General features: G+C 41.5%; 1 protein-coding gene across 2 annotated transcripts; it reads right to left on the bottom strand.

The window, feature by feature from the left end:
* Positions 1–5,802: 5,802 nt before the first annotated feature.
* Positions 5,803–12,212, bottom strand: LOC141333889 (uncharacterized). Of its 2 annotated transcripts, XM_073839049.1 has the most exons (3): positions 12,130–12,182; positions 7,505–7,611; positions 5,803–6,677 (listed from the first exon to the last, which is right to left on the bottom strand). In XM_073839049.1, the coding sequence occupies exon 3, from the start codon at positions 6,664–6,666 to the stop codon at positions 5,992–5,994; it is 675 nt and encodes a 224-aa protein (XP_073695150.1). In that variant the 5' UTR covers positions 6,667–6,677; positions 7,505–7,611; positions 12,130–12,182; the 3' UTR covers positions 5,803–5,991. The 2 variants fall into 2 exon arrangements, with proteins under 2 accessions (XP_073695150.1, XP_073695151.1); XM_073839050.1 differs by lacking the exon at positions 7,505–7,611 and having other exon boundaries at positions 12,130–12,212.
* Positions 12,213–17,690: the final 5,478 nt, after the last annotated feature.

Here is a 17,690-nt window from a genome sequence, read left to right as displayed (position 1 = left end):
CTCAAGTCCCTCTGGCGGCGGTGCCCGCTGACGTTCCTCCTGAGTTCGGTCACGCCCTGCCCGAGTTCCCAGGCCCTGTGCTGGTCTTACCCAGCCTCACGGATCCTTCGTCTCCGGCCCTGCTGCTGTTGCACGGGCCTGGCCCGCCATCCCTCCCCCTGGTTCACCATTCCCCCGTTCCTCCTCCCTCCAGATTTGTTTTTGGCCTTGTGGAACGTCTGGGAGCCGTTCCGTAGAGGAGGGGTTCTGTCACGGGTTTGGGCTGCGGTGTTTTCCTTTCTCCACTAGATGTCGCTGTTTTTTCCCTCCACACTCCATGCCTCATCACGAACACCTGTCATTCCCTGATCACACAGCTGTCTCCTATCACCTAGCACTATATTAGTCTCCCCTCTCCCAACACTCTGTCTGGTGGCATTATTTCCTGTTTCCTGTTGGTATTGTATTCGTGTCCCTTGAACTGTTGCTCCAGTATCACTCTTGTTTATCGTGTTTGTTTGTTTATTTGTTCATTTGTTTATTGTTGCAATAAATATTCCCTTCCCTGCATAATTGGACCCTGACCTCATCTCTCATTTCGTGACAGTTGGTTGATATGTGTGAAGATCTCTGTTCCTGCCTTGTTCCTCTTGAAGATTGATATTAAATATAGTTATTTGTTTGAATACCGTCTATCGTCTCATCTTGTCCTGCACACACCCGTAACAAATGCATGAACATGCAAGGAATAATATGGACTATGTGTTTGAATTGGTTTTTGGTTGTAGCACAATAAAGTGCATGGATTTTATTTTGCACACGTCAATTACTTGCTCACTTCTACCACCAACATCGGCGGCTTTGTGGAAGGCTTTAATAGTCATATTTTGGAACCATTCCTAAAGGACTGTATTAAGAATTGACTTATATGATTGTCTTAAAGGGCAAGGCATAAAAATCCTGTAGGATCGTTTCTACAGGATTTAATGGGATCCAATTTCATCTTGAATTTTGAAGAATTCTACTTATTCATTGTATCTATTACTAACCATTGGTTTTTGCAGTTTACTTCAACTCACCTTGAGTGATTTTAGTGCAAAAAAATTCAAAGGAACTAATAAGATTGAAACAAAAGACAAATGTTCTGTTTTAATTTCAATAGTATTTTAATTTATTCCATAAGAACAATTGAATTACATTGAATTTGCAGTTTGAACATGTTCAGATTATAATCATTACAGGCTTTCACCCAACATTTTTTAATGTAATCTGTAAAAGACAGAAATAAACAACATAAGTTCACAAACCATATCAGTTATCGAGGAATAGTGTAGGCATTTAAACTCAAAGTTGGCTGAACCCCCTTACTGAAACGGGCCCATGTTGACAATACCTGCTGCTCAAAACAATGTAAATCCAACTAGAACAACAAATTCAAACGTATAATGACAACTTTTGCAAGCCAACTGCAAATGGTTTCATGAAAGTGGAATCTATTAAATTTAATCTACAAATCAGTAAATACAAAATATATATCTTATATCAAATCATGTCATATCAGACCATTTAAGACCTTTGACCAGAAGAAAATGTGTAATGACAACTTCCACAGACTCCAAATGTTTTTAAAGTTAAATCTACTAAATATAACTTAAATCTTAACACAAATGTGAACCTTTTTTGTGTCCTTTTATTAATTTGAATGCTAGTAGGGCTGTAATCAACCAAAGAAAATCTTGGTCGACTGAAGTCCTGAAACTTTCGACTAAAAATTGACTAAAAATGACGTTGTGGAGAAAAAAAAAACGTAAGTTACATTAATTAGATACGCACTGTGCTCAGTACTTGGTAGCCTTGTTTTCTGCCTAAATTAATTATAAATAAACATAAAAAACTAATAGGCTATTTGCAGTATATTAAATCGTTTTTGACCTAATTATTTTGCACTGAAATGTCTGACACACGAGTCTGTTGTCTCTGACAGCGGTGCATCACGTGCACCTGCGCAATATCATAGCGTGTGATTTCTGAAAACAGTAGCCTACTATGTTGTCAACTAGTGATATCACAAAAACTTTTGAGGAATGTGCAACATAATTTAGAAAATTATTTTTGTCATATGTTATAAGTATAACTGTCAGACAGTATCATTTCAGCCGCTCTGCGCAGCTGGCACAGAGCGAGGCTGAACAAAAGAGCTCAGCTTCGCGGCTGAGACACGAATAGACTTAAAGCTTTTACTCTTAAGAAACACAAAAGGCGCGTCCACTTTAATAAAAAAAGAATATTTATTGAACAAACAAGAGCAGAAACCAAATAAAGTGCATAACTGAAAAATAAAGCATCTTAGGCTCAAAACTAACACAAACAGTGGCACAGCGCAATTGCGCATTCCAAATAAAAAATACAAAAAATAAAAAAGTGCCCAAATCCAATAAATAATACTAGAAATAAATTTACAGTTTGCACAATAATAAAAGGGAACATAAAAGTAAAGTAGGCTACTACAACATGTTAATCATCCAAATTTTAAACGAAACCAAATAAAGTGAATACAACAACAAGGCAGCTGCACTCAGAACAAATACAAAAATAAATAAATCAAATGCCCAAATCCACAAGTATTTAAATTTAATAAATGTGCAAAATTATAAAATGTTATTAATGTCCAAAACGAAATAAAGTGCAAACAATAAGTAAAGTATAGGCTCAAAACTAAAACAAACAGTGTGCACAGCGCAATTGCGCGTTAGGCTACAACAAATAAAAATAAAGTGCCCAAATCCAATAATACTTTAATCAAATGTTATAATTTTTCACATTTATTTAATGTCCAAAACGAAATAATGTAAAAACAATTAAATAAACAAATGGCTACTCACTCACAGGGAGTACATTCAGTCTCCATTCCACACTTTTTTGTGTTGTGTGCGAGAAACACAAGCATATCCACGTTCTTTGGAAGGAGACAGCTTCTTGCTTTATTGACAATAAATCCTGCCTTGGAGAAAATGCGTTCAGAAGGCGTGGATGTTGCAGGTGTCACGTATGTGGTCTATCCTGTCTTCATGAACTCTTGCACACACATTCTGGACTGCAATCCCCATAAGCCACTGCACCAATCACTGCACACACCTGCTCCTCGTTTCCCACTGCACTGATTGCTGCACACATCTGTTTCACATTGACTCTCATGCATTTAAGCCACTCACACACACAGCTCTTCGCGAAGTCTTATTGTTCCGTATGGTCATTATTCCGAGCGTTTCTTTCCGTGTTTGTTTTCCCTTGTGTTTGATTCCTGGACTCCTTCCCGTGTTTGATTCTCGCTGCCAGCCCCGACCTTCTGCCTGTGTTTTGACTACTCTTTGGATTATCCTCGTTGTTGTTGTTTGCCGGTGATTGACCCTGTCTGTGTACCATGCCTTCTAATTAAAGCCTGCATTTGGATCCGAACGTCTGTCTCCCGAGTCCCCCACTGTGACAGCAGGGATACAGAGCAGTCGCTTTGCAACTCGGGCCAGGTTCGGGTATCTGTCTTGTTTTTTTTTCCACCACCCCAATGGTCCGGAGTCGATTTTGGTTCTGTCCTGAAGATAGTTTTTCATTTCTTCTGTCACTGCGCTTCTCCCACCTGATTCTCTAGAAACCAGATCGCCCTCATCTTCGCACAACAGCATAGCAATCTCCTTCTCTTTGTCGTTTTTCTGCTTTTTTGACACATGTTGCTCCTCACTTCCAGGTTCGCCTGTGCTGAGTTCGCTCAGTCGTTTTAAACTCCCACCTACTGTCAATTTCTTTGACCAGCTTGCTTTAAATTTTTTTTGGCAATGGGGCTATCATCATCCGCGATGGCCAGGTGACGTTTCTTCAAGTTTGCCAGCATGGGTACTGTTGCAGACAGGGACGCGTTGTCCTCTTCAGACAGCAGCTCAGTCAGGGTTGTCATCGGTTTCAGCACATTTTTAATATCCTCTATCGCATTCCAGTGTGCTGTGGTAAGGTCCAGTGTACTGCTGTCGCTCTTCTTAGTAAAGTTTGGGTCAGACAGCACTGCGGTAATGGGCCAGCGTTGCTCCAGCAGTCGCTCCAACATTGAAAATGTTGAGTTCCAACGTGTAGACACATCCTGAATTAGTTCATGCTGAGGGACATTTTGCTGTTCCTGCTTCTGTTTTAGCCCAGTTTTTGCTTTGTGCCCCTTTTTGAAATGTCCCACCAGATGACGTGATGCAGCCACGGCATGACAAATTGGATCTTGTTTGAGTGCAGAGTTAATGCAGAGCTGCAAAGTGTGCCCGGAGCACCTGACACCCTGCATCTCTGGCCATATTAGCCGCATTGTCACATACAACATCAATTCTCTTTTGTTCTTGAATTCTAAAGGTATCAGCAACTTCAGATAGTCGCGCAGCAATGTTTATTCCCGTGTGCGCCTCTTCTATTTGTTTTGTCTCAAGCACAAGACTTTGTGCTTTCCAGTCTCCATCAATGAAATGGGCAGTCACTGTCATATAGGACTCCATTCTAAGAGATGTCCACATATCTGTGGTCAACCTCAGTGCCTCGCTGTGTTGTATTAACTTGGAAACTTTCTTTTTGAGTCCCTCATATTTTGCGGTTACTGCATGCATGATTGTGTGGCGTGCTGGCACTGTAAATCCAGGTTCCAAAACTTTTAACAAGTTCTTAAAACCTTGGCCCTCCACAACAGCAATGGGCCTCATATCCTAAGCAATAAAGTTAACAATTCCTTCCGTGATAATATTTTTCCAAAAATAAAATCCAGCGTGGTCTGGGTTTGTCTGGGGGATTCTACCGTCATTACGGATGTGTGCGCCTGCAGTTATAAAACTATTATTACACTAAAATATTGAAATATGCCAATTCTGATATGTTCATGTAGCCTACTCAAAAACAGACAGGGCAACCTAACGCAGACAAGTTAGCTTACCACTTTCAGATGATACGTCATGTTTGTCGTCGAGCTGTGGAAGGCAAACCGTTGCTTGCAAACTTTGCATTCAACCCTTTTCCCGTTGTTAATTTTAACAAAATGCTGCCACACTGTCGATTTTTTTGTTGTTGACATGTTAGAATAGGACTGTATAATGATGTGTTTAAAACCGAGTCCACTAGCTTTCAGCATCAAACCTTCTAAAGCCTACTTATATGTCTCTCTTCTGCAGTGGGTTGGGCTAATCCAAAAAAAGTGAAAACAATGGGGGTGTTCTGAAAACAGACTGTTACCTGTGAAACAGGGGTGCTCTGAAAACACCCCCATTAGCAATTATTGCTTTCCACCTGATGAAATGAGCGCGTCCAAACTGATGAAATGAGCGCGGCAAAAAATCAACCAATCAGAATTTTGGTCGAACCAGACCGTATCGACCAATTAATCGACTGGGACGTTACAGCCCTAAATGCTAGTTTTGCTTTTTTCTTTGTCTCATCAGGTGATTGAAGGCCATCAACTCTCATTCTGACTCCTTACAAGTGTGCTGACTACTGAACTGGGTAGCTGGTTGAGATGCACCCAGAGATCTAGTTGATGTTTACATTTTCTTTCTATTAAATGTTCTCATTGTTAACAGTTCTGCTGAAAAAAAAAAAAAAACAGCTAAAACCAGCCTAGGCTGATTGGCTGGTTTTAGAGGGGTTTTGGCCACTTTCCCAGCCTTGGCAGGCTGGGATACCAGCTAAAACCAGCTAAGACCAGCCAAGCAGCCTAGGCTGGTTTTAGCTGTTTTTTTTTTCAGCAGGGAGGACAAGGTGTCTAAACACACTGTAAAACTCCTGGTGAAGCAAATGAGATCAACACTATTATAAAGATGGTGTTTATTAAAAAGGAAAGAGAAGAGATGAAGATTAAATAGACAATCAGAGTCAAACATGAAGCTATTGAGGAATAACAGGTTGGCTTTCATTCTCAAAATTGAGATCACCCATTTGATCCTTATTAAAATGTCCAGCTCTACATATATAGAGATATGAAAATAATACAGAAGTAGTCTAGATGTTTTCAGATATGATGGTGATGTAGGCTTCCAATTCACTCAGAATGTCATTGTAGGAGTCACAGGGTGGCTTCAGAACAGAGAGCACATCTTCCACTAACATTATGGCTTCATCCAGGCTCCTCTGCTGGTTCCTTTGTTTACACAAAAGCCCACTGATTCTTCCACTGTTCTGCACTAGTTCTCCTAGAGCCAAAGATAGAACAGACTGGAGTCCATTCTGTTCCAGTAGAGGCATCACACTCTCCAGATCACTGTTTGCCAGTCGAACAGTGACTAGAGGACCGAAGACATTCCCCAAGAGTCCCAGAGTTTCCTGATGCAGATCCTTTATCACTGCAGCCTTGACTTTCTGTGACACTCCAGAGAAAGCAATCTGGTCATATAGAGCAGGTTCAATGCTCTTACGGACATGTTTGTCCTCCCTCTCAGAAAAATCAAGGATTAGGCGCATTACATCTCTGACCCTGGTGCAGTTTTTCTCAATACTTTCACTTTCATCTGCTGAGACTGCAGGGGAAGGGCTTTGCTCCAGGTGAGTACTGAGTATCACCAGCAGCCTGTTGGTGATGCAGAAGTATTTGTGCACATAGTGGTGGAGGGTCTGAGTGGACCTTATCAGCCTTTCCTTCTTGAGTTCTTTATTGTTAAAGAACGGAAGAGACAGCATTCTGGTAGCTTCTGTTGATAAAGAGGACACACAAACAAACAAAAAATCCATTACAATGCATTTTCATTTTGTCAAATGCAAAATGTATTTTTTTTATGTAATTGTGTTTTGCATTAAATGTAGGTTTAATTTAAAAATAAATGGGAAAAATATCAGGAGACATTGGTAAATGTAAACAATTTATTTCAGTGAACAGAGAAAGACGTTAGCAGACAAAGATTGTAGCATACCCAATTTAACAAACACCTTAAAAATGATTGCACTAAGTATTATGAATACCCAAATAGTAAATGCATTGATGTTCACAGAAAAAAAACAAAAAAACCATTATAGTTTAATCTCTTATTCATCTCATATTTTGTTCACTCATCTCAATTCTTTTTCTAACCTCGGTTATGCTATCCTGATATTTTACAGATGCTGGTTTGAATTATTTTAAAGCTTCGTCATACACTTTTAGGGCTTTTTAGGGCAATTTTGGGAACACTGGATGTTATGTTTGCCAGAATTGTTCCATTTTTAATTAGCCAACTAACTGCAACAATGGAAGCTGAGCCTGCAACAGCACAAAATCCATGAACAGCTTTTTTGACTATTTGATAGTCATAAACAGATTCTTGTTTCCCAGTTTCCCAGCCAACCCACACCCCGACTTGCGGAGCCAGAGCCCAAGCCCACCGCGGACGGAGAGCCAGGGCCGGTTGCAACAGCCTTCGCCAACGGGAGTGACAGCACTAAAGATCACCAGAGAGCCTGAGCAAAGTCAATCCTACCAGGTGCGAGAACAAACTACAATGGCCATGAAAATGGATGTATCAGTGAAGCGTGAGGTAGAGACCTGGGTGGGATGGTTTTTTTTAGTCCGGCTCCCGCAGAAATAAATGTTATCTCATCCCACTTCTGCCTGCCACATTCATGTTTTGTCCTGCTCCCGCCCGCAAAAGCCTGCATAAAAGTAACCCGTATAGATTTTTTTAGTACATTGATTGAATTTACATGAAACAGTTCTGTACCATGTCCTAAGTTCCACAAGACCCAAGCATAAATGCTCCCTATTAAATATATTTACGTGCATGCATGGCAGAATGCAAGAAAACAAAGCTCCCTTAAAGCGGACATCACAGTTCATACGCAATCTCATTTAACTCTTATAACACAATGAATGTTATGCACAATGAATTTTTCACAATGTCTACACTTTGTGTGTTGTCATTCGTGAGCATGCAATATTCAGCACTGTGCAAGAACTTGTGAGCAGTGAGTGGATTATAACTTAAACACCTCTGATTGGCCGATGCATTCCAGAAATCAACAGATGGCTACATTGCTCACGCTGCAAACAAATTTAAAATGGAAACTGCCTATTCTTGCGTTTGCTAATCGTATTTATGTTATACTAGTTGTTCTTGCTACTGTTGTGCAATAGATGATAGACAGTTTTTTGATTTTAGATATTTTGTTTAGATATTTTCTATTTTGTGGGAGTCCCACAAATCATTTTATTTTCACGCACCCTACACATACACAAGTCTCTACCCGCCCACACTCGCCCATCAAGTTTTGTTCCGTGCAGCACTCCTTGCGTCAGGTCCCGTGGGAATGCAGGTCTCTTGCATGAGGGTGCTGAGGAGAGCACCGCTGTTGAGGGTGAGCGAGGTCTGGATTTGGAACAATCATATATGGATCAAGATTTTGATTGACTTCTCTAAGGACATAGAAATTGAAGTTCCTGCCTATCCTGAGCAATATCTCTGCCCTAAACGGTCCACCTGCTTGAATTTCCCACCATCCCTCAGTCATCTCCTTCTAGCAGCCCTGCTGCTTCAACTCTGCCACCGCTGTCTCCGTAGTCGGCCATTGCCTCAGGACTCCACTCCTCCGGTTCCTGTCCTCATCATATGCACTAATTGTCAAATTACCCACACCTGTCTGTCTTATTAGCCTGTCTATTTAAGTTGGTTTCTGTTTAGTCTTCTTTGTGCGATCTTAATGTTATGTTGGATGTGTTTTCACCTCTCTCCCTGTCTGAATTTCCCTGTCTGGGTTTTATTAAATAACTTTTGTTTAATTCTCATCTCCATTTGTTTCATACCACCATCACCTGTGACCAATCAGCAGTGCTATAAAAGCCCCAGTCTTTCCCCTTGGAAGCCACGGAGTATTGTGATTAGTCTTGTTGTTGTGATTTCTGTTCTTATCGTCCCAAGTTCTCTAGTTTCCCTGTGTTTCGTTCCATCGCCTAGCCATTTCGTCTGGACTGTCTCGCCACCTGCCTACTGGATTCTAGCTTGTTTATTGGATTATTCTCTCGTCTCATCCCTTCACTGATTACATTCGCCACGGATCGACCCACGCCTGCTTTACGGACTTCTACGGTGCCTAGCCCTAACATACCTGTTTGCTGTTGCTTTGACCCTGCCTGTTGGACCATGTCTTTGTCCTATTAATAAAAGCCTGCAAACGGATCAGTTCGCCTCTCGTCTCACTCTGTTACAGAATACTCCGTCACACAAGGATCCATCAGCTTCACTCTCGGACATTCAGGTATGGACACAAACAGGATATTATTCAGACTTAAACAAGGACTACGTTCATTTGAACATCACACCCTTGAATTTCTGGCCATAGCATACTATTCTACCCTCCCGGACTGCATATTATGTGAAATATTCTGTGATGGCATTAATGAGCCTTTGAGGGCGAGGCTGAGATGAGAGGGTCCGCGTTCATCGTTAGCTGCATTTCTGGACTTTTCTCTGTTGTGTTGTGGGCTTGTCGTTTACGGTGGGTGTCTCAGAGGAGGAACCGTGATGCCGGGTGTGCAACCCGTTCGTGAAGGGGCGGCTTCCCCGGAGCATGCTCTTGTAATGGCGGCTACTACCGAGCCTGCTCTCAAAACGCCGGAGCACATCCACGTTATGGTGGCCACATCGGTGCTCGTTCACAAGATGGCGGCCACACCGGTGTGCGTTCATAATATGGCAGCGACGGCAGAACCCATTTACAAAATGGCAGCAAAAACGGAGCTCTGTCACATCACAGCTGCCATACCAGAGCCATAATAAAATTGCAGCTGCATTTTCTGAGTCAAGTCAAGGTTCCAAGTCAAGTCAAGTTGCAACCGTGCTTCCAGAGTCCAGTCAAGTTGCAGCTGTGTTTCCAGTGTCAAATCAAGCTACAGCTGCTGCTCCAGTGTTAAGTCAAGCTACAGCTGCATTTTCTGAGTCAAGTCAAGTTTCCAAGTCAAGCCAAGTTACAGCTGCATTTCCTGAGTCAAGTCAAGTTGCAGCTGCGTTTCCTGAGTCAAGTCAAGTTTCCAAGTCAAGTCAGGTTGCAGCTGTGTTTCCTGAGTTTAGTCAAGTTGCAACCATGCTTCCAGAGTCCAGTCAAGTTACAGCTTTGTTTTCAGTGTCAAGTCAAGCTACAGCTGCTGCTCCAGTGTTAAGTCAAGCTACAGCTGCTCCAGTGTCAAGTCAAGCTACAGCTGCTGCTCCAGGGTCAAATCAAACTACGGCCGTAGTTCCTGCGTCAAGTCAAGTTAGAGCTGGGTTTCCTGCATCAAGTCAGAGCTACTTTTCCTAAGGCAAGTCAATTTAAAGCTGTGTTTCCTGTGTCAAGTCAAGTCAGAACTGTTGTTCCTGTGTCAAGTCAAGTTACAGCTGTCGCTTCTGTCTCAAGTCAAGTTACAGCTGTCTTTCCTGAGCCAAGCACTGTCAAGATGGCCGCCACGCCAGAGCCACTGCACAAGATGGCCGTCACGCCAAAGCCTGCCTGTTCAAGCCATCTCAGCCAAGCCACAGCCTGGTCACGTCATGTCTTCTGCTCCTGAGTCTGCACCCATCATCGCCGCCCTTCCTGAAGAGGTTCCTGAGTCAAATCACATTACAGCGGCTGTTCCTACTAACTCAAGTCAAGTCACAGCCGTGGTTTTCTGAGTCAAGCAAAGTCACAGCCGCGGTTTCTGAGTCAAGCAAACTCATAACAGGTCTCTAAGAAATGAATCAAGTCATCGCTGATCTTCACGTGTCAGGTCAAGTCACCGCTGATCGCTATGAGTCAAGTCAAGTCATCGCTGATCTCCATGAGCCAAGCCAAGACAAAGCTGCCGTTTCTGAGCCAAGGAAAGTCAAACCTGTGGTACCTGTGTCAAGCACAGTCAAAACGGATTTTCCTAAGTCAAGTCAAGTCACAGGTGGTTTCCATGAACCAGGTCAAGTCACAGCTGGTCTACGTGAGCTAAGTCAAATCACAGCAATTCTTAATGAGCCAAGTCAAGTTATTGCTGTTGTTTCAGGGCCAAGTCACGTCTCGTCTGTATGTTCAGAGCCAAGTCACGTCTCGTCAGACCACCCAGTGCCTCGTCACACTTCGTCTGTCTGTCTGGAGCCCCATTACATCTCCCCTGTCTGTCCAGAGTTTTGTCACGACACGTTTGATCATCAGGAGTCAAGTGAAGAGTCAAGTCAAGTCTCATCTGACCACCCAGAGCCTTGTCACATCACGTCTGCCAGCGTGATGGGGATTGCCATTCTCAATCTGTGGGTCGTATACTGCACTCCAGAGGTCCTGTCTGTCACCACATCTGCTTCAGAGGTCCCATCTGCCACCAAGTCTGCTCCAGAGGTTTCGTCTGTCACCAAGTCTGCACCAGAGGTCTCGTCTGACCTCCCAGAGCCTCGTCACGTCCTGTCTGCCGGTGTGATAGCGATTACCACTCTCAGTATGGGGGCCGCACAGAGGTCTCCGGGGATCTCGTCTGTTCACAAGCTCTCATCTCACTCACTCTGTTACAGCAATAGTGTCAGTTTTGTTTTTATTTTTACAATAAAAACGATAGGACCAACACAACTGTAGCATATTAATTACTCACCCTCCATGTATCGTAGGTCTATATGACTTCCTTCTTTCAGACGAATGCAATCAGAGCTATATTAAAAATAATCCTGGCTCTCCCAAGCTTTAGAACGGCATAGACTGCTGTTTCTCTGCATCAGTCCAAAACAAGTCGATCCATAATAAAAAGCATCTTGCATGGCTCTGGGGGGTCAGTAAAAGCCTCCTTTAGCAATCCGATGTGTTTTTGTAAGAAAAATAGCCTTATTTAAAAGGTAAGAATCACTTTAATCTAGTTTGTTGCTTTAGGAAGGGGTGTGGCAGTACTGAACGCCATCTAAGCTGTTCACCAATTGCAACGCAGTGGGACTGCTAACCAATCACAAAACAAGAAGTTAATTGCAAACATCTCTTTACAACAGCACTTTTTGCATTTATAATCTAAAGATAATATTTGTACTTTATTTTGTTCATTCAACACAATTGACACTTGATGTTGTTTCACCTGAAACTAAGTGATGTTACTACAGCTGATTCAGTTATTAAACACACTGATTAAATTAAAGTTTTCAGTGTTGTTTCTTGTATTCATGTTTCATATGACCAAAAAAAGAGTCTTTTTAAGATTACCTGTAAAGTTTCCTGCATATAAAGTCAATGTCCCTCGTCATGAAAGCAGCAAGAGATCTGTGTGTTTGTTGGGTGGAGTCAGTGATTTCACAGAGGTCAAAGATTTCTGTACTCAGGCAGATTCAGGTCATAGTACAAACTAACATAAACTACTGTACAACAGAAACAGGAAAATTATTAGATAGATTTCAGCAATATTCTAACAGAAATCAACATAAACGGCTCAATATATAAATCTGATTTGCACATTGAGCTTTCACAATATAGTATATTTAATAAATTAAGGTTCAAATTCATGACAGCAGTAGACAAAGATGTTTTAGATCACTAGGCTATGGCTATAAAAGCCATGATAGAAGTGATAAGTAATTCAACAAAAGGAGTCCTTATCACACTGTTGTAAACCTATCATAAAGATAAATAAGAAAGAGCTTGAGCTCTTTGCCCTTCTATGTATGTACTGCATCTGTGGATAAAGAAAGTGCTGGGCCATCTGAGTCTTGTTCGGGGAAAAAGGTTGTATATGCTGTGTCTTGCTGATGCTACAGGGAATGCAATACCCACTATTCTATTGAAGAAATTCCTGCTCTGTATTTCATAGACACAACAAATATTAAAGGAGAAGTTCACTTCCAGAACAAAAACTTACAGATAATGTACTCACCCCCTTGTCAACCAAGATGTTCATGTCTTTCTATAGCCAGAAAGAAAATTAGTTTTTTAAGGAAAACATTTCAGGATTTTTCTCCATATAATGGAACTATATGGTGCCCTGAGTTTGAACTTCCAAAATGTAGTTTAAATGCGGCTTCAAATGATCCCAAATGTTGTTGTAAACGATCCCAGACGAGGAAAAAGGATCTTATAATGAAACATTTGGTTATTTTCATAAAACAAAAATACAATTTAAATACTTATTAAAATCAAACGTTTAAAATCAATCTTGTCTTGCTCTCCCTGAACTCTGTGTATTCTGGGTTGAAACAGCAGAGCAAGACAAGACGAGCATTTGACATTAAAAAGTATATATTGTATTTTTTTTTATTATTATTAATGAAAATAACAGATCGTTTCACTAGATAAGACCCTTCTTCCTCGGCTGGGATCGTTTAGAACCACATTTGGATTCATTTGAAGCCGCATTTAAACTCCATTTTGGAAGTTCAAACTCGGTGCACCACTTTGTCCTATTTTTTTTGGCCTTTACAGGCCAAAATTAGAGTTCTGTAGCAATCCAATGACATCCAATAAAAGTATGGAATACAAAGATCCCAGATTGAAAGGGGTGATATTTTTCTTTAGAGAACCACTCATTCAGACTTAAATGAGATACTTTATCCTTTTTAGGAGATGTACACCAACAGGTGGATTCCAAGCAGGCCAAAATCAGAGCCAGAGTTCTGTCCATCCAATGGCATCCTAAAAAAAGTATCACATACAAAAATTGAGAGAACCACTCATTCAGACTTAAATGAGATTTAAAAAAATCCTATATAAAAAAAACCTCATGCACTAACACTCAATAATAAACTGCTTTAGCTGCCATCCCTAATTAATAATTGTGTTAAATAACGAAAAATGAATAAAAGTGAATAAAAAACTAAGATACAGCCACCATTTTGTCCACCTGCCCCTTACATCTTTCTCTGGCCCAGCCTGATCAAAAGAAGTCCAGTTAGATGGAAACTTGCCCAATCTGGCAACAATGTTCCTGGATCTGTTTTGAGTGTAGTGTGAAAACCAGGTTTGTCTGCCAGTCAAAGATAATAAAATGTCCACTAGATGTCAGTGTCAGACAGACACTCTGACAAGTTACAGACTAGCAGTAAATAAACTGCAGTAATACTGCAAACTAATCACAGGTATGTGCCAAAAAATTTGAATATCGAGGGAACGTCCATTTATATTAATAATTTGTTTCAAAAAGTGAAACTTGTATGTTATATTAGTTCAGTACACACAAAGTGAAATATTTCAAGCCTTTATTTGTTTCAATTTTAATGATTATGGATTAAAGATAAAAAATAAAAAAAATCAGTATTTCACAAAATTAGAACATCATGACAAAGTTCAACATTGTAGGCTCCCTGTGTCCCAATCTAGTCAGCTAATTAACGGAAAACACCTGCAAAGGTTTCCTCAGCCTTTAAATTGTCTCAGTCTGGCTTAGTAGACTTTAGAATCATGGGGAAGACTGCTGACTTGACGGTTGTGCAGAAGACCATCATTGACACCCTCCATAAGGAGGAAAAGTCCTAAAAGGCAATTGCAAAAGAAGCTGGGTGCTCACAGAGCGCAGTATTGAAGTATATTAATGGAGTGTTAAGAGGAAGGGAAAAATGTGGCTGGAAAAGGTGCACAAGAGACTGGGATGACCCTAGCCTTGAGAGGATTGTCAAGCAAGGGCGGTTCAGAAATCTGGGGGAGCTTCATAAGGAGTGGGCTGAGGCTGGTGTCAGTGCATCAAGAACCACCACTACAGACATCTACATGACATGGGCTACAGCTGGAGAATTCCATGCATCCAGCCACTCCTGAAGGCAGAAGGCCAACATGTGTTTAAGATCTTTTTTTATTGGTCACATGAAATATTGTAATTTTGTGAAATATTGGATTAGGTTTTTTTTTTGTCTTTAATCCATAATCATCCAAATTAAAACAAATAAAGGCTTGAAATATTTCACTTTGTGTGTAGTGAACTAATATAACATACAAGTTTCACTATTTGAAACAAATTACTGAAATAAATGGACTTTACCTCGATATTCAAAATTTTTTGGCACAAACCTGTTATAGCAACAGCCTATAGTCGCTGAGAGGCTAAGTAGAAGAGATACATCCGTGACGCGTTTTCTTTCATTTGCATTTTCTTTGAAGATTTATTAACATGATGAAACAAACAAATATACGATTAAAACTAGTAAAACGTTTGAACGGTCAACAGAAAGTGAGCGCTCCACGCTACTCACCCCCTCCAATAATTCCTCAAACATGAAACACAATCAAGTTAATATACACCTGCACACACCCATGTGAGCAAACCCCTGGAAATACAAATCATAACACAAAGCAAAAGACAAATGTTTACACCTGTATTAATACACTTGTACTGCAAGACTGAAAACTGTGTCCAGATATAGTTTCTTCTTTCCCCATCAATATTTTCACCATGTGTATCATGAAATATGTAGTCATTTAAATGATAAATAGGGATCATCATTGCTGTTTGTCTTTATAAAGTGCTTTATTGCCAAATGTCTTTACACAGACAAGGAATTTTTCTTGGTGTCAGGATCTTCCATTGGAGAATATACAGACAGGGTGCAGACTTGCTTACATTTGGTTCCCAAAAGACCAATCATCTCCACTGTTTTGATTGTGTTCAGGTTGTTGTGACTGCACCAGACAGCCAGCTGCTCTACCTTGCTTCTATACTAAGAAGAATGGACTTGCATGTTTTCCCACATTTTATCAAAGTTTGGAGATTCTGATTATTACTCCATCTCTGCATGGTGTCTTCCCTTAAGTTTGTTTCTAATTTTGTGATTGCATGGAGCTGCACATTAACTGTTTAAAAGTGTCAATTATGAAAACACGCACAACATTCTAATGTCAGAACATAATTATTTTTTAAGATAAAAATAATGATCATTTGTTGTGTAAACTAATGCTGGAACAGATACTGTATGTAATGACTGTAATGTGAAACCTCCCGAGCGCCCTCCTGTGTCCACGCCTCCTGAGCACCCTCAAGTGTCAGCGCCTCCCGAGCGTGCTCCTGTGTCCGCGCCTCCAGAGCGCCCTCAAGTGACCACGCCTCCAGAGCCCGCTCACCCCGAGCGCCTTCCAGAGCCCGCTCGCCCCCGAGCACCGTCCAGAGTCCGCTCCTCAAGAGCGCCGTCCAGAACCTGCTCCTCAAGAGCGCCATCCAGAGCCCGCTCCTCAAGAGCTCCCTCCAGAGCTCCTCGATCCACCATGGCCCTCTGAACTGTTTGCTCCGCCATGGCTTCCTGAACTGTTTGACCCGCCAAGGTTTCCTGAACTGTTTAACCCAACATGGCTCCCCGAGCTCCCTGATCCGCCATGGCTCCCCAAGCTCCCTGACCCGCCATGGCACCCCGAGCTCCCTGACTCACCATGGCTCCCCAAGCTTCCTGATCTGCCATGGCTCCCTGAACTCCCTGATCTGCCATGGCTTCACAAACTGTCTGTTCTGCCATAGCTCCTCGAGCTCCCTGACTCGCCATGGCTCCCCAAGCTTCCTGATCTGCCATGGCTCCCTGAACTCCCTGATCTGCCATGGCTTCACAAACTGTCTGTTCTGCCATAGCTCCTCGAGCTCCCTGACCCACCCTGGAGGCATTCCCTGTCTCCAGTGTTCCTGCCTACTGCCTCCAGGGCGCCCGCACCCACCCTCCTCCATAGGTGTTTTCCAGGAGGAGGATGTAGTGTCAGGATTATGGACTGTGTTTATGTGTTTTCCTAGTGTTTTTTCCCCCCTGTGGTTCCATTGATTTGGTTTATTCCTTTGTCTCCCCCTTTTGGTTCAGTCTATTGGGTTTACCCTTGCCCATATTTGGACTTCAGCTCCCCGAGCTTCCTGATCTGCTATGGTCTCAAGAATACTCTGATCCGCCATGTCTTTCTGAACTATCTGACCCGCCATGGCACCCCGAGCTCCCTGACCCGCATCTACTCAAAATGAATATGTGCTTCTAAAATAATTTCGACACAACATGCATTTTATAAGATAATTACAATAGATAAACCCATGATATTGGTTTGGACTGTAACACTGCATTTTCTGTAGTTGGTGACACTATACAGGGAGTGCAGAATTATTAGGCAAGTTGATATTCTTGTCATATTTTTTTCCCCAAGCACATTTGAATAATTCCAAACCACATCAATCTTAATAACTACTATTCATTTTGTATTTAATTATTTATAATTGTTATATAATTGTCCATGAAGGCTGGAAGTGAAAAACTCCTTATATTCAGGTGTGCAGAATTATTAGGCACATTTTCTTTTAGAGATAAAATAAGCCAAAAAAGAGATTTACCTCTGACTGAAAAGTCAAAAACTATTAAATGCCCATGAGAAGGATGCAATACTAATGCAATACTGCAATTTGCAAAGTTAAGGCATGACCACCGGACAGAAAAACGCTTGTTGCATCTGCATTGTCAGAAAAACAGGTGGAGGAGAAAAGATGCATGTTAATTGCAAAAAAAGTAAGAATTAATGTTAAGAATCAGATATGAAACCATCAGGAACCATTTAGTCTCCAGCGCCACCGTTTTCCAGAACTGCAACCTACCTTGAGTCTCCAGAAGTGCAATGTGTCAGGTTCTCAGAGACTTTGCTTGGGCAAAAAATCCTAAAAAATGACCCTCAATTAATAAGAATAACATTCTGAAGTATTGTCAAATACATAGAGATGGTTTTTTTCTAGGCTTTATAGACAGATGAGTTGAGAGTGACTCTTGAAGGACCAGCACCACATCCTCTTGTAGCACTCTTTCAAGTTTATCCTCCAGAATCTGGCAGTAAGTTTT

The sequence above is a fragment of the Garra rufa genome, chromosome 4 (genome assembly GCF_049309525.1).
Source record: "Garra rufa chromosome 4, GarRuf1.0, whole genome shotgun sequence".
NCBI classification, from domain to species: Eukaryota; Metazoa; Chordata; class Actinopteri; order Cypriniformes; family Cyprinidae; genus Garra; species Garra rufa.
Note: the sequence above shows the minus strand (reverse complement) of the source record. Positions and strands in the feature narration are given on the sequence as shown.

Bases quoted from the DNA above. Each gene is read 5' to 3' on its own strand.
- LOC141333889 (XM_073839050.1), bottom strand. From the start codon at position 6,666: ATGCTGTCTCTTCCGTTCTTTAACAATAAAGAACTCAAGAAGGAAAGG.